A 22034-nucleotide genomic window follows, 5' to 3' on the forward strand; every position below is an offset into this window, starting at 1 on the left:
TGTGACAGACCGGGGAGAGAGAGAGAGAGTTGGGGGGGGGGGGGGAGACGTATGGAGTCGTAACTATAAATACCAAACATTATAGCACCAAGGTAAGTTTATGACAACTTATACACGGACTCAATCTTAATTTAGAGCAGTATAATCGATTATAATACATGCATATTATGCACACATGTCATTGTGAGGGAACTCTTTGAAGACCTACTATATATACCGGTAGTAATCATTTGTTTCACAACCTCATGACGTCCATTGGTGTGCATGCATGGACAGACGCATGCACAGTCATTATGCAGAGGAAGAGGAAGGTAGAGACAGATACTCTATCAGATAATTGTAGGAGAGTGGAAATTTGCACTCTCCCTATGAGATGTGTATCCACAGTGTAAACAAAGTAGACTGTGCCAGAGCAAGCCAGAGTGTCAAAGATAAGGATCTGGAGGACAACGGTAGGCACTGTATGCCAGAAAGAGTGACAGGGAGCAGCTGGTCAGCTGGTCAGTAGGTCTCATCACTCTATATCCTTCCACTGAGGAGGAAATATAGTACCATACCACCGCGTAAATAGTCAGATAATTATTTTGTTATTGTCACTAAGAGTATGTTGCAATTGCATATCGTATAAAAGGCAATTGCTTGGGTACAAGAGTTGGTTATAGGACTGCTTGACTAGTAGCTGGTGGATTGATATTGCATACATAATGAGGTGAAGTGGCAAGGAAAACTAGCCCTCTGCTAGGAAAAGTGCTTGACCAGCACCCCTCCTGAGATGCACTGGTGGTTTTTGGATGTGTTGGATTGCTGGATGTGCTAGCTGAAAAGAGTCATCGAGAGAGCTGGGTTTTTGACAGACTTGTGAGGTATGTTTGATCAATTTATGTATCAGTAATGTAGGACATACTTTTGTATAATCCACTATGTGATTTGAGGTCAGATCAACAAAGGAATATGACTTTTAATGACCATTATAAGTTTGGCTTTGTTTTGCAGAAGTTGGTGGTATGAGTAGCATCACAGTATATGTCCAGTGTAATATAGAGCCAACATTGTGGACAGCTGCACTGATTAGGTATACAAATGTCATGTGCTGTACACACACGCTATAAGAATGAAGAGTGTGTATCACAAACTTTTAGTTTTGTGGCTAGTTAATGAAGGGAAACTTTTATGTGTTATTCATTTGTGTCGAATAATGTTATATTGTATATCATGTAATATGCATGCTCCTTTTCTCAAGTGTGGGTACACTGTAAGAAATGGTTTGAGAAAAGGCATAGTAGAAAGAGTCAAGTTACATGAACAAAATCCCTCAACGAGCAGTGGAGCATAAGTACAGTAATGAAGTTTTGTCCTGGAAGTGTGGTACTGTGCCCTGCGCAAAGTTTGGGTTAGTCTACTCTTTCAGACTCAGTTTCAGGTTAACACACACTTATAGATAAAAGTTATAGTGCTGCAATATTCAGATTAGCACTAGGTGTTGTGTTACATGTGTTAATTAGGAATGTGATTAGTATGATACTTGCAGGTGTTGATTAAGTATCATCATTAATTTAATCAGGGTTCCGTTTCGTGGGAGAACCAAAGTCAAAGTCTGGTGTCTGAGTCACTAGAGGGTGATACAGATTACAGCTCTTCGAGGAGTGAAGGTATGTTTGTTTATAAGAATTTTGTGTATTGCATAACAGCACAGTAATGGCTTATTAGTAAGTGAATATTATGGTAATATTTACTATATACCTGTATGATTATGGTAGTTGGTCAGTGTTGAAGAGGTATTACTTACATGTCTAATTATTCATTTTGTGGAATATAAATGTACACTGTACTCCTTTGAGTTTCCACATAATACACTTTATGCTGATCACTGAAATGTAAAAGCACACTGTGTCACGCATGAGATTTGTGTATCTGGTAACACATGAAGAGTGTTCAAGCATTTAACAGTATGTTTGAGATATAATATGCTATCCTTCTCTGTAAATCGTAGCATGCCAGAGACAGTCAACATCTGTCTTGAGTTATCACATGCAGTTACATATGAGCATTATGGTTGTGTTCACATGTAATACAATTGCATGTTGTGGATTTATAACTTATACAGATAATTTTGTGAACGAATTATGACAGGAATAGGAGCTTAGGTGACAGTGATGTTATACACTGTATGGTGTCATTGGGTTTAATCACTGTTATTGTTGTTTATGATTCAAAGTTGTTTAGTACAATTCAGTACACTAGGGTTTATTATATTGCACACACAATAGATTCAGCTGGTGAGCGAGTCTACTGGTCTTGCAGTTGGCGTCCAAGGCTGGTGAGAGCAAAACCTCAGTTGGGTGAGTTAAGAGTCAGGATGGCCGAGTTTATGATATATTTTCATTTTTATATCATCCATCCTCATCAAGCAATGGGTTTGTTCCAAAGTGTTTTATAGTGCCATCAGTGAACGAATGTATACGTCAAGTATTTGTATAGTATTATCCTTTTTTTTTTGGTAGTTAATCAAACAATACCAGTTGTTGTTTAGTGTTTATGAGGTGAGATTGCACACTGAAGTTAGTATTGTGTTTTGTATCATCATGTACATGTGTTTGAATATGAAAATGAGGGATCGAGTGACAAACAGATACATAATTGGTTTGGTTAGAGTTTATCAAGGAGATGCATTGTTATGACTGAAAATAACAATCCTTTTTTGGACGATTCCTTTTATATCCATTTGGTGGTTAATGGATTTTGAGATGTAATAATGACTCTATATGGTTAAATACATAATTGAAGTCATGTTTATACTTAGCAGGCGAATGATATAAGCAAAGTGTGATATGAATTCCCGTTGGTGATATGTGTTTAATGATGTTTATTCAAATGAAGTGAATCAAATCATGACCATGTACTGATTATGATTTCTCTTGTTTTCTGCTTTATGCAGAGGTTTTTTTTTTGTTTTATCTTCTACATGCGAGCGCCAATGCTGCCAGCCCAATAAAAGAACTCATCCCCTCAATCAACGAGTCTTCGTCGTTTTCTTCTTTTGTCCTGACCTTGTGAAATCTGACTACGACAAAGTGGTGTCAGGAGTGGGATTGGTCCACTGGCTGATTGGAGTCTACCGGCAGATTGGCTATCGACGGAGCATCGAGGACGACGTGAAAAGAAGAAGAAGAAGAAAAAAAAAAAAAAAGCCTTCAGCTGTGGTACATGTAGAGAGGTGTATTGAGTAAGAATTACATACTGTACTGTATTCTAAATTGTGACAGTAGCATTTCTTTTCCCCCTTGTAAACCAGCAGGCCCTTGTGTTAATCGTCAAGATGCCTGGAGACGAAGAGGTCACAAGTGGTGGGGCGCAGGCCTCAAGCATTAATGAAATGGTGATGGCCTTGACAGGAGCCTTCCGAAGCCTGTCAACATCTCGAGCGATGCCAGCAGTCAAGTTATCAAAATTCCGCGGCGTACCTCTGAAGAGTGACGACCCGACTATTAGAGAGTGGCTTGATGAATTCGACGAGTACTGTAATTATTACAAGTTGGAAGATAGTGAGAAAGCACAAGTACTAGTGACACACCTGGTCGGCCCGGCGAAGGAGGAGGTACTGTGTCGCGACGCTGCATTCCGAAAAGATGTGTCAAAGCTCCGACAAGCGCTCCAGTCAAGATTTGGTCGGCTAGAATCTGTGCAGTCGCTTAGTTCCGAGCTCCACAGCCGGGTGCAACAAGAAGGGGAATCGCTCGCGGATTACAGTGGGTATCTCCTCCGTTTGTACGATCGAATGGAAGCCATTTCATCTGGGGAAGAAAAAAAGGCCTTAAAACTACTGAAAGACGGTACTCTAAAGGAGAGGTTCGTGAAAGGTGTGAAGGACCGGACGATCCAGCGCGAGTTGAGGCGCATCGTGATGTCTGGTAAGGATCAGACGTTCGCGGAAATGAGGGAATCCGTTCTTGACAGCTTCCAGGATGATGATCCAACAATGCCGCGTCCTAAAGTTCGGGAGTTTGAAGTAGGCACCCCTCGAGTTGGTATTAAGGATGACTCTTCATCAGTGAAGGAGATGAAGGAGGAGTTATCAGAACTGAAGGAAACGCTGAAGGCAGTGGTCACCACCATGCAGACCATACAGCAGGGGTCGGCACCTTCAGTTCTACCACCACCTCGCCAGAAGAAAGAGACCACCTGTTATAATTGTGGGAGGAAGGGACACGTGAAAAAGGATTGCCATTCTCCCATGATGTGTTATGGTTGCCGTAAGCCCGGGCACCAGCGTCGGGATTGCCCCGAAGCGGCACAGGAGAGTCAACAACCTGCACAGCGTAGCCAGCAGCAAACTTCCCAAACTCAGCAGACAATGCCACCAAGCCGGCAAGATGCACCCCCAAGCCAGCCCGAACCACCTACAGGAACTGGAACCCAGGCCGGGGTGCGGACACTGCAGCAGAGTAATAAGGAAGACCACATACCCTCATTGCTGGTTGCAAGAAGTCCTACTTCTGACGTGGACATAGCCGGTGTAAAAGCAGGATGCATTCTCGATACTGGGGCGGAGGCCAGCCTCATCCCAGCCTCATTCTACAACGAACACCTAAGGGAGAGAGTAGGGCCTCTAGATGGACGTGGCAGTGGTGTGAAAGTAGTCGGGGTGACGGGAAACATTGTACCTATTATGGGGTATCTGCGGGTCCCAATAACTGTGAGAGGAAAAACTGCGGAAGTGGGATTCCTCATTGTGGAGGATGGAGTCTACACAAATCGGAGGGATGACTACCCAATCATACTAGGATGCAATGCGCTACGTGTAATTCTTCAGGAAGGAGACATTCCCACTACGGATGGATGGGGTCTCATCAAAGAAACTCTCCAAGTACCAAAAAGGGAGGTGACCAAGTCTGTCGCAACTTCTATGCTCACCACGACAGGGGATGAGGTAATGCCTCCTCTGACTGTGAGAAGGTTACAGTGCAGCATAGAAAAGGGTACGCTGCTGGAAGGAGCTGATGTGGTAGTTGACACAGCATGGAAATCGCAGTCGAATGAAACTGGCAATGATGTGCTAGTACGACCCCTAAAGCAGCTATCAGATGTAGGAAGAGAGGCATTAGACATCTATGATGGATGCATTCAGGTTGATCATCAAACGGTACACGTGACTGTTGCAAACCGGAGCAGTGATGTAATGAAGCTTGAAAAAGGAACACCTGTGGCATCAGCTGTTAGGGTGGAGCTAACAGAGGAGGTTGTGTTACTCGAAAGAGATGGCTTTGTCGAGGTGAACATCGCTGATGTTGCTGTTGAAGCTGGCAAAGAACCGACAACTCGAATTGAAGAAGACTTACAGCCAATATTGATGGAAGATAAGGCTGGAGAGTATGTTACTGCATCTGGAGTGAAACTGCAGCTACCATCTGGAGTAACACTGGATCATCTAGACAGGGAACAGGCTGACAAGATAGCAAAGTTGTTGTCTGAAAATGCAGGAGCATTTGTGGAGAGTGACATGAGTTTGGGGTGTTGTACTGCTATTCCTCATCGGATTCAGCTCCATGATGAATCCCCCATACGGTTGCCTTATCGACGCATCGCACCGAATTGTGTCCCAGAGATGAAAGCTCTCCTGCAAGAGATGCTAGAGAAGGGGATTATCAGGAAGTCTAGCAGCCCATTTGCTAGCCCAGTTGTCCCTGTCCGCAAGAAGGACGGATCCCTTCGAGTCTGTATCGATTACCGGCAACTCAACAGTCGAACAGTCAGAGACTCCTTCCCACTCCCTCGGATTGAGGAGACACTTGAGGCACTAGGCGGAGCGAGGTTTTTCAGCTCATTGGATCTTGCTAACGGGTATTTCCAAGTGGCCATGGAAGAGAGCTCCATCGAGCGAACCGCATTCAGAGTACCCTGGGGTCTCTTTGAATTTCTACGGATGCCCCAAGGGCTAGTCAATAGCCCTAGTACATTCCAACGTCTGATGGAACTAGTACTGGGTGACTTGAATCTGACCCATGTTGTCATTTACCTAGATGATATCCTAGTGTTTTCTGCAACACTTGAAGAACATGTGGCCCGGTTGCAGATGGTGTTCACACGACTGATGGAATACAACTTGAAGTTGAAGGGCAGAAAATGCAAATTTCTGCAAGAAGAAGTGCATCACCTTGGACATGTGGTTACAGCAGCAGGCATATCTGTCGACCCGACCAAGATTGAGACGATTAGGACATGGCCCCGCCCCACAAATGTTGGAGAGCTACGTTCTTTTCTAGGACTCGCGTCTTATTATAGACGATTCGTGGCGAGATTTGCGGCAATAGCGGCCCCACTACATACCCTGGTTGGGAAGTGTCAACCTATGTCCAAGAAATCGAAAAACAGGCACAGAGCAATGGGTGTGCAATCATTTGAGTGGACAGAGGAGGCTCAGTGTGCGTTTGATGGGTTGAAGCACGCACTTACAACGACGCCAGTGTTGGGTTACCCAAGATTTGAAAAGCCTTTTGTGGTGGAGGTGGATGCCTCGTTGAGAGGATTGGGAGCATGTCTGTTACAAGAAGGTGACGATGGCAAGCTGCACCCACTATCATATGCAAGCAGGGGGCTAAGACATGCTGAGAGGCACTACCCGGATTACTCAAGCTTCAAGCTAGAGCTCCTTGGGTTGAAATGGGCCATCGCAGATAAGTTCAGGGAGTATCTAATAGGAAGCAAGACTGAAGTGCGCACAGATCACAATCCACTGGCACATTTGGATACTGCGAAGCTAGGGGCTACAGAGCAAAGATGGGTCGCTCAGTTAGCACCATTTGACCTGGAAATCAAGTATCAAGCAGGCAAACTAAATCGGTGTGCTGATGCACTTAGCCGCCGTCCCCGTGACAAAGAAACAGATGAAGATGAGTGCATAAACGTGATGCTAAATTGTTCTGCCATGCCAGTAGAAGTTCTCTCCGAAGCTGAGAATCGACAACCATCTCGACAGGTGACAGAAGACGACTGTAAATCCAGTATCTTCCCATCATTCAGCCCTTCACAACTGTCTGAGCTACAGCAGAGTGATGAAGCATTAGGACGAGTATGGAACTACTGGAGGGAGAGGAAGAAACCAACTGAGCCAATGCCAGATGAACTACCATCTGTGAAGGGCTACTTACGAGAATGGGACCACATCACTGAAAAGGATGGAGTCTTGTATCGACGTGTGTCTTTCAAACAAGAGTTTGTAGAGCAATTCCTTGTCCCAACCAAGATGAGGAAGGTCATACTAGAGTCCGCACATGACAGATGGGGACATCAAGGCGTGACAAGAACTCTTGCATTGTTGCAGAAGAGATGTTTCTGGCCTGGATTGAATGCAGATGTACGGCAGCATATCAAGACGTGCTTTAACTGTACAATGGCCAAAGCACCGACTCCCACAGTTAAAAGCCCAATGCGCCATTTACTAGCATTCAGGCCAAATGAGGTTCTAGCAATAGACTTTTTGAAGATGGACCGAGGTCGAGGAGGATATGAAGACATTCTTGTAATGACTGACGTCTACACAAAGTACTCGCAGGCCATTCCGTGTCGAGATCAGAGTGCCCACACGGTTGCAAAAGTCTTACGCGATGTTTGGTTCGTCCATTACGGGATTCCGCTTCGCATCCATTCTGATCAGGGCAGAGACTTCGAGGGCCACTTAATCAAAGAGGTATGTGTTCTGTATGGTATCAGAAAATCGCGTACCACGCCCTATCACCCCGAGGGCAACGGGCAAACGGAGCGATTTAATAGAACACTTTGCGGAATGTTGCGTTCTTTGGAGCCTAATGAGAGGAAGAGATGGCCGGAGATGATGTCTCATTTGGTGTTTATCTACAATTCAACACCACATCGATCGACTGGATTTTCACCCTACAGACTCATGTATGGGAGGGAACCATGCATTCCTCTTGACCACCTATTATCTCGAGCACAGCAGAAGTGGGATCATGACTTTGTCGAAGAACAAGCCAATGCCCTAACTAAGATGAATGCCCTGGCAGAGGACAGCTTGAAAAAGCGAGCACACGATGACAAACGCAGACACGACATAGGTTACCAGCATCCTACTCTGAGGGTTGGACACCGAGTCTTGTTGAGACAGACAGCATTTTCGAACAGACACAAACTTGCTGATAAGTTTTTCCGTGATGCGTACATCGTGATAAAGGTGAACCCGGAAGGAGATGTCTGTACCATTCGTCCGATTCACGGAGGAGCAGTGAAAACTGTGCATAGAAGACTGCTGATGTTAGATCCAAGAGCGGATGAGCATCATATTGTAACGCCTTCCAACCTTCAAGGTGGTGCTGATAATGATGACAGTGTTAACGAGAACCAATGCTCAGATACTGACCATGACGACGACGATGATGAAGAGGGTGAGCACCCTTATGTCAGATTTCCGCTGTTGGATGAGCAAGTTGCAAGACGTAATGATGATGATAAAGGCACTATCCTTCGTCGATCCCAACGGACAACGAAAGGATTACATACTAATCCCCACAGAATGCCAAAGTCTGTTATTGATTATCAATAGATTTTGCACAGTAATGATGTGTGGTTAATGACACACAGACAGGTATCAAAGTAATTTTGTTTGTGTTACGGAAGTGAACTATTAACAAACGATTAGTTAGACGACACAGTGTAAATCGTTTGCGATATTCGTTTAACAGAGAATATGTATAAATGTATATAAATGTGTATTATGCATGATTGAGGCCTATCATGGAATTGTCAGGATGGATTGTAGGAGAGTGGAAATTTGCACTCTCCCTATGAGATGTGTATCCACAGTGTAAACAAAGTAGACTGTGCCAGAGCAAGCCAGAGTGTCAAAGATAAGGATCTGGAGGACAACGGTAGGCACTGTATGCCAGAAAGAGTGACAGGGAGCAGCTGGTCAGCTGGTCAGTAGGTCTCATCACTCTATATCCTTCCACTGAGGAGGAAATATAGTACCATACCACCGCGTAAATAGTCAGATAATTATTTTGTTATTGTCACTAAGAGTATGTTGCAATTGCATATCGTATAAAAGGCAATTGCTTGGGTACAAGAGTTGGTTATAGGACTGCTTGACTAGTAGCTGGTGGATTGATATTGCATACATAATGAGGTGAAGTGGCAAGGAAAACTAGCCCTCTGCTAGGAAAAGTGCTTGACCAGCACCCCTCCTGAGATGCACTGGTGGTTTTTGGATGTGTTGGATTGCTGGATGTGCTAGCTGAAAAGAGTCATCGAGAGAGCTGGGTTTTTGACAGACTTGTGAGGTATGTTTGATCAATTTATGTATCAGTAATGTAGGACATACTTTTGTATAATCCACTATGTGATTTGAGGTCAGATCAACAAAGGAATATGACTTTTAATGACCATTATAAGTTTGGCTTTGTTTTGCAGAAGTTGGTGGTATGAGTAGCATCACAGTATATGTCCAGTGTAATATAGAGCCAACATTGTGGACAGCTGCACTGATTAGGTATACAAATGTCATGTGCTGTACACACACGCTATAAGAATGAAGAGTGTGTATCACAAACTTTTAGTTTTGTGGCTAGTTAATGAAGGGAAACTTTTATGTGTTATTCATTTGTGTCGAATAATGTTATATTGTATATCATGTAATATGCATGCTCCTTTTCTCAAGTGTGGGTACACTGTAAGAAATGGTTTGAGAAAAGGCATAGTAGAAAGAGTCAAGTTACATGAACAAAATCCCTCAACGAGCAGTGGAGCATAAGTACAGTAATGAAGTTTTGTCCTGGAAGTGTGGTACTGTGCCCTGCGCAAAGTTTGGGTTAGTCTACTCTTTCAGACTCAGTTTCAGGTTAACACACACTTATAGATAAAAGTTATAGTGCTGCAATATTCAGATTAGCACTAGGTGTTGTGTTACATGTGTTAATTAGGAATGTGATTAGTATGATACTTGCAGGTGTTGATTAAGTATCATCATTAATTTAATCAGGGTTCCGTTTCGTGGGAGAACCAAAGTCAAAGTCTGGTGTCTGAGTCACTAGAGGGTGATACAGATTACAGCTCTTCGAGGAGTGAAGGTATGTTTGTTTATAAGAATTTTGTGTATTGCATAACAGCACAGTAATGGCTTATTAGTAAGTGAATATTATGGTAATATTTACTATATACCTGTATGATTATGGTAGTTGGTCAGTGTTGAAGAGGTATTACTTACATGTCTAATTATTCATTTTGTGGAATATAAATGTACACTGTACTCCTTTGAGTTTCCACATAATACACTTTATGCTGATCACTGAAATGTAAAAGCACACTGTGTCACGCATGAGATTTGTGTATCTGGTAACACATGAAGAGTGTTCAAGCATTTAACAGTATGTTTGAGATATAATATGCTATCCTTCTCTGTAAATCGTAGCATGCCAGAGACAGTCAACATCTGTCTTGAGTTATCACATGCAGTTACATATGAGCATTATGGTTGTGTTCACATGTAATACAATTGCATGTTGTGGATTTATAACTTATACAGATAATTTTGTGAACGAATTATGACAGGAATAGGAGCTTAGGTGACAGTGATGTTATACACTGTATGGTGTCATTGGGTTTAATCACTGTTATTGTTGTTTATGATTCAAAGTTGTTTAGTACAATTCAGTACACTAGGGTTTATTATATTGCACACACAATAGATTCAGCTGGTGAGCGAGTCTACTGGTCTTGCAGTTGGCGTCCAAGGCTGGTGAGAGCAAAACCTCAGTTGGGTGAGTTAAGAGTCAGGATGGCCGAGTTTATGATATATTTTCATTTTTATATCATCCATCCTCATCAAGCAATGGGTTTGTTCCAAAGTGTTTTATAGTGCCATCAGTGAACGAATGTATACGTCAAGTATTTGTATAGTATTATCCTTTTTTTTTTGGTAGTTAATCAAACAATACCAGTTGTTGTTTAGTGTTTATGAGGTGAGATTGCACACTGAAGTTAGTATTGTGTTTTGTATCATCATGTACATGTGTTTGAATATGAAAATGAGGGATCGAGTGACAAACAGATACATAATTGGTTTGGTTAGAGTTTATCAAGGAGATGCATTGTTATGACTGAAAATAACAATCCTTTTTTGGACGATTCCTTTTATATCCATTTGGTGGTTAATGGATTTTGAGATGTAATAATGACTCTATATGGTTAAATACATAATTGAAGTCATGTTTATACTTAGCAGGCGAATGATATAAGCAAAGTGTGATATGAATTCCCGTTGGTGATATGTGTTTAATGATGTTTATTCAAATGAAGTGAATCAAATCATGACCATGTACTGATTATGATTTCTCTTGTTTTCTGCTTTATGCAGAGGTTTTTTTTTTGTTTTATCTTCTACATGCGAGCGCCAATGCTGCCAGCCCAATAAAAGAACTCATCCCCTCAATCAACGAGTCTTCGTCGTTTTCTTCTTTTGTCCTGACCTTGTGAAATCTGACTACGACATAAACATAATTTATATAGGCATAATATAGACAGATATAGATTGCTAAAAATGGCGAGTGAGCCAGTGGAGGGAGGGAGGGAGAGAGGAGCCGAGGAGGGTGAAATGATGTCCTGAGGTCTGAGAACATAGAGAGGAGCATCCCTGTGGAACGCCTTTGAATATCTTTTGTTCCAGCGAAGCATGTCGCACGGAGGGGAAAACCCCATGATCTCTGGACCATGCGCTTGCAGACGGTATCCTATCTCCAGACAGGAAAGCAGAGCAGAGGACCTATAAGAGAGAGTACCGGTAAACAAAACAAACCAGCTCCCTCAGGATGCCCCACCCCTACAATCCTAAAGGATAGATAAACAATACTGACCATTATAATGAATGGATAAATCAGTAAACATAAAGGTAACAAAATTAATCAAAACAAAATAAATTCATCCCACTGAATTAGTGACAAAAAAAAAGTCATTTGGATGGATAATTTTGCATCCATCAAAAAGTATAGTGTCACGTACACCTGGCACAAAATTATGTACAGCAGTGATCTGAATCATATACACATATATTTTGAATTTAGTATTTTTGCTTGTCCAGGTAGCTCACGGCAAACAATTCATTTCTGGGATGTGGAATGCGATCCATCGCCATCGTGATGATAGATTCGTTCCCATTGAAATCCACGCGGTTCCGGGTTCAATACACTTTAAGTATGTATACATACAGCTAGCACCGCCTTGTACGTAAGCACGATAGTACGGGTACGCGCCACGGTCCGGTGTACGTAATATTAGTGACTTGCATAATCGGTACGAAGGTTCGAAGTAAACATAACCCGAAACCAGTATTGAAATAGCTCCTGTTGGTGAAGCGGGTACACGAAAGAATCGAGACAGAATCGTACTGAACGTCAATCAAACCTTATCCAGCGAAGGACGATGTGAATCGTCCAGTCAATCGGTAGATTCTATAAATCATAAATCAAGCCGAGCGTAGACGCGTGTTGTTATTGCATTCATACTTGCCGCTAGGCCGGTGCAGCCGGTGTGTGTGTCAGTCCGCGTGCTGCTTACACAAGAAATCACCATGTCCTTCTGTTCGTGGTTCAGTGGGGAGAAATATAAGGACCATTTTGAAGATGGTGAGTAGATGTCTTGTACCTTTAATAACAGTAGAGTCACACGCAAACAAGGCAAACCTCATTTTCATGAGACTTGGATATTGCATTTTCAAACTTTTGTTGTTATTGTTGTTGCATTTTCAAACTAGAACTATCTGAAAATTGGGATAACCCAAAGGGCAAATCACAAAACATTATTTAGTTTGTATTAAAAAAATATTTATTTTCTGCATTTTCTAATGTTTATCAGTACAAGGCAGGACCCAGACAACAGAAATGTAACTATGGGAACAATGTTAGTTACATTTCTGTTGTCCTGCTTTTAGTTGTACCGTACTATTGACATTGTAGTGTAGTGTCAGCAGTCAGTGATGGCAATATCGTTGTATCACATCAATCACCCCCCCCCCCCATTCACTGCTCTTGTTTTGTAATTAAGTTGACCGAAAGATCAGTCTGTATTAATTTGGTCGTTGGGGATATGTTCTGCGGAGACTGCGTCTGGCTTCATGGAATCCCCTCCTATACAGACCGAAGGCTATCTCGTCTACGAGGAGAGCGATAACGTCTCCTCAAGATAATGCCTCAAGACTCCGCTCCCAGCTTGCAACTGGCACCTACCCAACGCAGTACGGCCTGATGACTTTAGGCAAGTCTTCCACCCCCATCTGTAGACTCTGTGGAGCGGAGGAAGAGAACACAGCCCACTTTGTTGCCTCCTGTCCAACCCTTCAAACCCACAGAGCTGCTTTGACCCAGCACATCTGTGCACTCAACCCTCCCTCCAGACCAGGTCACCCAGGCATTCACTGCAAATGACATCTCCATCTTTACCACTAGCATTTTGTTCCCCTTTCTCTCATTACCTACCTCTCTCTCTTCCGATATTACGACCCACTGCCTCCGATACATTCATAAAATTCACCTTGTACGCCTAGACCTTAGCTCACAGCTTGACGCGGATAACCGCTGATCTCCGAATACCGGAGGAAGAACAACCAAGAAGAAGAAGAACGTCAAAAAAATAAACTCCTCTGGACAGATGGATCTTTCTTTCTAGTAATTTGAGCTACCCGCCTCGGAGCTCCATAAATGTAGTACCTGGTACATAGTAAAGATGTACACAAGGAACAAGGCAATTGTGCACTTTATGGCCCTATATTATTGGTACCTCATTCCCCGTATGCCAAGGTGATATCCCATGAACCACCGCGCACTGAGCAGCTGGCGAGCTTCTCTTGCTGTATGGAACGCAGCTTGAAAAATGTAGTAAAGTCACTAAAAGCCCGCCTCACTCACTGCGCTGCTAGCTGCATAGCTGACACATTGAAGTGTGATCGCGTGCTGTGCCTTTGCTCTCTGCTGCAAGATTATCAAGCTAAACATTTGCAATGTTACATTGCAGAAAATTGCCATGATATGGCACAAAATGTGAGAAAGTTGGCAGTATACCATAAGTCTTTGATACAATACATTGACAGTAGCTTCCATTTCTGATCCCGACCCCATCACAAATTACGCAAACCACCAGGTTCCCAGGTTCCCAAAATGTAGACAAGATTGCCTGCATTTATGGCCAAAATTCATGTTTATTTCTGTTATTTTGCCCAGAAAAATGGCTTTGATAGAAAGATTAGAGGGTCTTTTATCAATATTTGTTTTCTTTCTACATATGAAGACTGCATATATGTTTAGAATTTGCCCTTTTGTCAATGTAGTGTGCACTTGTTTTGCTATAAAACTTGTAAGAAGGTGTACATAGCAATCAAGGTTGAGCTCAGTAGATTCCAAGTTTCTCTGACCCCATTCAGGTGCATCTTTTGTGTATAACAAGAGGTTTGTGAGCCCATCGTGTATGCTCTATTCATACCTTGAGCCCGATAGATATTTTCATTGCTCGAAGGCACATGTACAGTTTGTAGTTGACCGTGGAAAGGTGCATATAATGTACCGCTTGACTGCTTTCACACAGATTGAGTACCAACCTGTCCGTTCCCTGTCAACCTGCAAAAAGAATTTCATTTGGGGGCATTGAAGGCTTGCAGAAAATTGTGGGAGGAATGGGTTAGCTTACAAGGTGACTTCTTTTGAATACAAGTAGAGAGGGCGGAACAAAGGCACAGTAAACTTGTGAGCAGAATAGAATAAAAGATCAAGACTATTGTCATTTGCCTGATCAGTCGCCCAATGAACAGTGACCTGTGGACACATACAAATATATAGCCACTATGGCTCCATGATTGAAATTCTTGATTGCCTTGTCCTATTTCAAGCTGTAAACTGTACACCAAAAATATGACTACCTATACTGCCTCACAAAGGGAATAGTTACACCATAATGTTTGCTCCATCCAGGAGTGATAATGTTTGTGACGTCCCCATACAATAAAGGTAGTTGATGGGCCATTCAGCTTCATGCAACATACATTTATGAGGAAAATCAATGAGACAATCATTTATAAAAGTACAAAACATGTGTAGAGCAATTGAAGATAAATAGATTAGAGACGCCGTAGTCATGTGACCAGGATATAATGAGAAAGACACATAGTACATCATGTCACCTGAATCTGCAAACCATTCATCCACAGAGTTACATTTCCTAGTAATTGTTCTCTCTGTACAGGGTTTCACCAAGTTGATATTGCGGGGTGCAATTTTCTTTTTTAAGTTCCTCTTCAGAGTAACTCTTTATAGGGAACATCCCTGAACTGCTGTTTGCGTGGTAATCTTACATACATGTATATAATGCAGGGGCAGATCCAGGAATTCCGTAAAGGGGAGGCGCCTTTACAAAATTAAAGGGAGGCGCACACCGCCCCATTTTTTTCTTTGTATTTCTTTTGTTTTCACAAAAAATAAAGAGAAAGTGCACGCCCGGTGCGCCCCCCCCCCCCCCCTGGATCCGCCACTGTAATGGGTGTATGCAAACAGGGTGTCAGTGCCGCTGACAGAGATTTGAGAAAAGAAGAGGGAAGAAGTGTAAATGTTCACAGAAGAAATAAATTACCTGAAAGTCTCACTAGTCAAGTCATACCTCTTATGGGATAGATATACATTGCACATCTCACTCCTGCTCCCAAAAGTAAAAAATGAACTGTGAGAGTTGAGAAATCCTCATAACATGAACTCACTTCTTGAGTCAAATCTATCTTTTTGTATTCCACGTCTTCTTTTTCCCCGTCTTTTTCTTCTAACTTCTTCCTCTCCATTGTTTTCTAGTTCTTCTTCTTTGTGTATCCTGGTCAACATTCAAATTTGGATCTAACTGCCTGTTTTATTATGACATCTTGTGATGTACATAATGTCTTAAAACAGTAAATTTGTGGATTTATTATGAGCTTTCACATCACCACATGATATCATAGAGCAACAATTATTATATGAATGATTGTTTTTCTTGTTTCAGATATGTTTGTAGCAACATGGGCACAAGATATACTCTTTAAATGGTACTTTACAAAATACATTGTCTCTCCTTTGTTTTGTGTTGAATATCTACAAGGGCAGGAAACACAACTCTTTGAAATATGCTCTTCATATCTTTAGTATTTTCATAATATTTGTTGTTGAAAGGTGCATTACAGAGTATTTCAACATGGCTGTTTTTTCCCTACAGGTGTCTATGTGTGTGCAGAGTGTGGACATGAGCTCTTCTCTAGTAGAACCAAGTTCAAACACAGCTCGCCCTGGCCGGCTTTCACTCAGACTGTCAGGGCAGACAGTGTCAGTAAGCGGTTTGAGAGTCCGGGAGCTCTAAAAGTAAGTCATCATACGTTTACCAACGATTGAATCTCATAAATGAGTATCCCTTTACCATCATCTCATCTCAATGTCATCTTCACTACTTTGCAACATTAGCAGCATTATTTTAACTAATGCTTTCCACTGAGTCCATGATAATACTAGTAAATAATAATAATAATAATAATAATAATAATGGTAATAATGATAGTGATGATAATAATAATAATAATAATAATAATAATAATAATAATGATAATAATAATGATAATAATAATGATAATAATAATTATAATGATGATGATAATGATAATAATGATGATAATAATAATAATAATAATAATAATAATGGTAATAATAATTATAATTATAATAATGATAATAGTAATACAATGTAATAAATATAATGTACATGTATTTAGCACTTCATACAGGTGTTTCGAAGCACAGTGGAACAGAATGGAAAAGTTTTATTCAAATACAGATTATAATTATGAACAGAATAGATATTCTATGGAACAAAATTTGGGATCAGTTGGCTCTTTGAAACTGAAATCAGGCTTTTCAAACAAAATCCCTATTAAATTTCTTTGTGTACAAAATGAATGATGAATATGTGGGTCCACATCCATGCATACATAAAGCTGTAAAAAATAAATCTTTGTAAAACTGACTGAGCTGACAAGCATGCTCAGTAATATCGACTTTACTCTATGTGAGAAAGGTATAGGTGTGTGTAAGAAATGCAAGAAGGAAATTTCAAACAGGAATAAATCAAGCACGCAAACTATTTGTCACTCTAGCAAGGTCATATAAACCACATCAAATTTAGCAGAAATATAATGATTTCAGAAAATCTTTCCACCTAGCATATTGATTCAAATTCCTGTTCACACTAGATAGCAAGGAGTGCATGCATGTGCACATATACCAGTGGCGGATCCAGAGGGGGGCGCACCCAACGCATGCCCCCTCTTTATCTATTTTTATTTTTTGGTTAAAACATAAGAAATTAAAAGAAAATGGGGGGTGCACACTCCCCCCTTTAATTTTGTAAAGGCGCCTCCCCTTTATGGAAGTCCTGGATCTGCCCCTGTATTCTATGACAGCAACTAGTAGTTATTGTATTTTTTTTTTGTACTTCCTGTGCATTATTCAATAATGAACAAAGATCATATCATATCTTTGACCCTGAAATCATTTGCTAGAAAATAGCTACGTTAAACAAGGAAATAGATGTGAAATATCATTATGTGGAAAAAACATGACGTTAATGAATATATTGTAAGCGAATAAGTGAATCACAGTCTGTCCAAATTCCTGTTGGAAGTGCTCTTATACATTGTGACTGCATTTCTGGTAGCGCACATTATGCATGCGTTGTTCATGATTACATGTAAGTTAAGTCCATGTCGCACCCAATACTTCAACATGTCCCTCTGTGTAAATGTCTCCCTCTTCAGTATACTTCAGCCTCTTATCCCCTGTGTTTACTCTCTACTGCTGGGCTTTACAATGATCAACATTGAGATCATACCCATCCCCCAGTTCATGTCATTATAAAGTAGCCTGTTTTCCAGCCTCTTTTATCAATTAAATTGTAAAGATATAAGATGCTAGGTTTTAATCCCTGTTTATCATGTATGTTTGGGGGGGGGGGGAATTATCTGTCATTTTTCCAGTCATACACCCCCCAAGTCCTGTGAAAGATGAAAATTGAAGAGAATTTTCAAACAAAGAGAGTTAAACCACAGAAAAACACTAAACTTTGTGATTCTTTGATCCTTTAACATTCAGCAATATATAATGTAAGTAAGGGCAGTGCTACAGCATTAATAAGCATGTACAATGTATCAAAAGAAATACAAATCTCTGTATGTGCATTGGTATTCATACATTAATAAATTCTAATGATTTTGAGAAAGTTTGAACCAGATTATATTTACATTGTTAGGCTGCCATTGAAACTGTCATTCTGAACAGGTCATGACCAGAGTTCTTTTTAATGTTCTTCTGACACAGGTTTCATGTGGGAAGTGCGGCAACGGCCTTGGTCACGAATTCTTGAAGGGAGGTCCAGACGGCGAGGCATCGCGCTTCTGAATATTCTCGTCTTCCCTTAAATTCAAGAAAGGGAAGACGAAGGGAAACAAGGCACCAGGTATGGTTGGAAGTGAAATTCCGTTTATCCACAGTATGCGTACAATTTTTGTGAGTTTCATGGTCACTTTTCTTTCTGAAAAAGCAAAGGAATACATTTTTTTCTATCAGAGGGACAGTTCTGCAGTGATAAAGGTGGATTTTTACCTTTTTTAACCCATTGAGGATGGGCTGATTTTGCTATGACATGCGGTTCCCCACAGACACTTGCCCAAGAATACTTGGGACTTGTCCTCAACAGGTTAAGTGTGTGTGTAGTGAGCATTGAGTGCTGCTTCGTCAATGAAAAGAAATATATATACGTAGTAGGTGCCTTATTATGTGCAAAAGCATTGCCATTGTTAGCATGAATTGCATTAAAACAATACATCGTTTCATCTTGCTAGGAAATCCTTCCTCCTACATAAGGATATTCTTTTCTCTCTGCTGTGTAATTGTGTGTTCTAGAAGAACTTGAAGATTTTTTCTTCTTTCAATTTGCTTGTTTATTGAGGTAACACAATTCTGGTAAGATCGCTTATAAATAGAGTTGACTTCTCTCCAATAACAACACTTTTTTCATCACCTGTATTGGATTTTATGATTTTCTTTTGATTGTTCTGTTTCCAGTTGTTCAGAACGGGCAGGATTGCGGGTCCTGATCTTAGATCCGATCACCTCACCAATTGCCTTTATAATCTGTCGGTCGTCTCGTCTTTGGGAGCAGATCAGTCTTTCATCCGATGGTTGCTTCACGTCCGGTCCTTTAATACCAGCATCTTTCATAGACTCACAGAGCAGCTATGATCAGCAAAGGCTTTTACTTCTTTTTTTTTAATCTGTAATTTCTAGTCCTTCCGCTTGAGTCTGAATATCTCCTTCTCAAACGTTATGTAATCTCTGTAGAAATGCATTTTCACTGTTCGAAATTGGTTTTGAATAAAACAAAAACAAACAAACAAAGCTTGGGCAGCAATGATACAGAATAGATGCATGAACCACTAATTGTGATCATATCAACTACTACATGTCATGCATCATACACTATCCACAAAACACAGTTGCAGGTATTGCTGTGCATGTATTACAACCCCTACCTGCAAGGTTCTTTTCACTTATGATGTGTGCTTCGCACACATTTGTCAACATTTTGTAGTCTCCAGTTTGAGAAGTGATTCTTGTTTGAGAATTTCCAGTCCAGGATATGCTATAGGGCTGAAGTCTTTGGCATACTATGGCTGTATTCCTGTATGGTTGAATTGTTCACAACTCAGGAATATGTTACGACTATACTCATATTACTTATAGAGAACTCGTCTTAGCATTGCAGCATTACCAAAAGATTACATCAGCTACATGAATACAAGTATAATGCATATGTATACACTGTACATATATACATAATTTTGTACTAATTGTGTTTACAGTAACCCACCTTTCCAGGACAAACAGCAGTACTAAACATCATATTGTCCACTTTATTTTCAATTGCAATAAACTAACCCATTTAGCTTTGTACTATCTTCAACAATCTGATATTCTCAGGACAAATGGTAGATTTCCTGTCCAAGAAAACTGTGTTGAAGACTGCTGTTAATGAGAAACAAGCCAAGGTGTGCATAGTCTGTGTGAATTTTACACTCTGCTGAACAAGTACAGAGATACGAACATGAACATGTTTTGGGGAAATACTTATTACAATATGTATAGAAATGCCCCCACTTGTAATACTACAAGCTGGTGTGGAAGCTAATGTTGCATATTTGTTTTTGTTTCTTTGTTGGTGAAGCAATTGACTACTTGTAAAGATGAGATGATATACTTTCAGTTATTCATTTTTTTCAAGTCATTAAATAACCGCCTTTCCCTTTAGAGATTCCCAGTGTATCAAACTGAAGGACGGTATTTGACGTGAATCTGTGAAGAGACTGAAGATTTTCCAAGAACGTCCAGTGAGCAGTTTCATGCGTTGGATGACGTGGTGCAATTAAATTTGTTTTCAAAAAAGGTTGCAGCATTGATGGTAAGATCACACATGTTCTGCAGACTTTCTTGGAAAACCTTTATGTCCACTTAGATTTTTCTGTACCATATTAAAGTGGCTGAACCAGCTCCCTGCAAAGACCCAGGCAAGATTTTGAAGAGATGCAATTGACTTTGGTGATCGGCTTTGAAGTTGTACGTCCACTTCAATGTATGACTTTGTTTTTAAAAACAGCCAGTGTAGCATACCCAACTTAAGTACACTTCTTATTCCCAATCTCTTAATTAGTCACTCTTGCCATTATTAGCTGTTTTTGTCATGTCTAGTTGAGCTTTTGGTGCAAGATTGGCCTTCCACAGGATGTTGTGTACAACATTGCAGGTCATACATACTAGTGGATAGCTTGTGCATTAGAGCAGTAGCAAATCAAGATTGGGTACCATTGGTGTTGAGGTACATTTATGTAACTTGATGCGCAAGATCCCATACAGGTATATGTTGCCAATTTTATAGTGTAGTCTGCCTGGTCCAGACAGTGCTGTGAACTGGCTTACCATCTTGTGCACTGCATTATCACCATAATGTGTGGAGTATTGGCCTTTTGCAATATCACAGAATTGATAATGAGGTGTTGAAACACTTTGCCATGTCTTTTGCAGTACTATTTTTTCTCTACCATTTTCATGTGCAAAGTGTTGGGAGGTGTTAATGAACGTATGATAACTGTGCCATTCTAACATAGATGGATAGTATTGCAATGGATAGAGAAGTATTCTTATATGGTACTAGTATTAGGTGATGGATAGACCCTACTTCTATCTGAATTGTATGAATGATATTTTTATGGATTAGAGTAATGTTATTTTCTTTTTCAGATTTCAATACATTTAACATAAACTGAAAAAAAAAAAATGAAGAGCAAGGTATTTAAGTTGGGTGTGCTCTATGTGGCCATGATTGCTGAAAAATGCAACTTGTTTTGTGGTTTTGTTTATTTATTTATTTTTTTTTAAATATAGAATGTTGTTTGCAGAGCACAAAGTGTATATTTATATGAATAGCACGGGAACCAGTGGTTTCTGTTGTGCTCCAGCTAATGAGGAAATGATTATCCTTAGTTTATCATGGGTTACATGCAATAATCTGCATCACTTGGCATTTATGATATACTACAGTGAAAGCTTTCTTGGCAGCTGCAGTTTTGATGTTCAGCCACAGATTAATATCCACGGTAACCTGAGGCCGATAATTTTTCTCTTTGATTGTCAGCATTTGAGATGTGATATTGTATAAATATTTTATTTTTATCTCGTTTTATAACAATGCACAATATGACTGTGATTTTGGCACAACTGTCCTGTACACAAATATGTATATATATATATATATATATATATATATATATATATATATATCTTATAAGATTCATTTGTACAAATGTTACACTTCTTTGCAATTTTAGAAAGGTTTAGAGGTCTGTTACACTTCTAAAGGTACTTTTTGAGTAGGCCTATATGAGTTCATCAGGTATTTTGGGATGTTGCTTTGAGGTGCAGAATGTG

The 22034-nt window shown here is 40.5% G+C and overlaps 1 protein-coding gene across 1 annotated transcript; it reads left to right on the top strand.

Moving 5' to 3' along the window:
* Positions 1-12521: 12521 nt before the first annotated feature.
* LOC140232118 (methionine-R-sulfoxide reductase B1-A-like) lies at positions 12522-19150 on the top strand. Its single transcript, XM_072312266.1, has 4 exons — positions 12522-12626; positions 16225-16367; positions 18372-18510; positions 19119-19150. Exons 1-4 carry the CDS (start codon positions 12572-12574, stop codon positions 19148-19150), a joined length of 369 nt encoding a protein of 122 aa, XP_072168367.1. The 5' UTR covers positions 12522-12571.
* Positions 19151-22034: the final 2884 nt, after the last annotated feature.

Source organism: Diadema setosum, chromosome 8 (assembly GCF_964275005.1).
Source record: "Diadema setosum chromosome 8, eeDiaSeto1, whole genome shotgun sequence".
Lineage (NCBI taxonomy): Eukaryota > Metazoa > Echinodermata > Echinoidea > Diadematoida > Diadematidae > Diadema > Diadema setosum.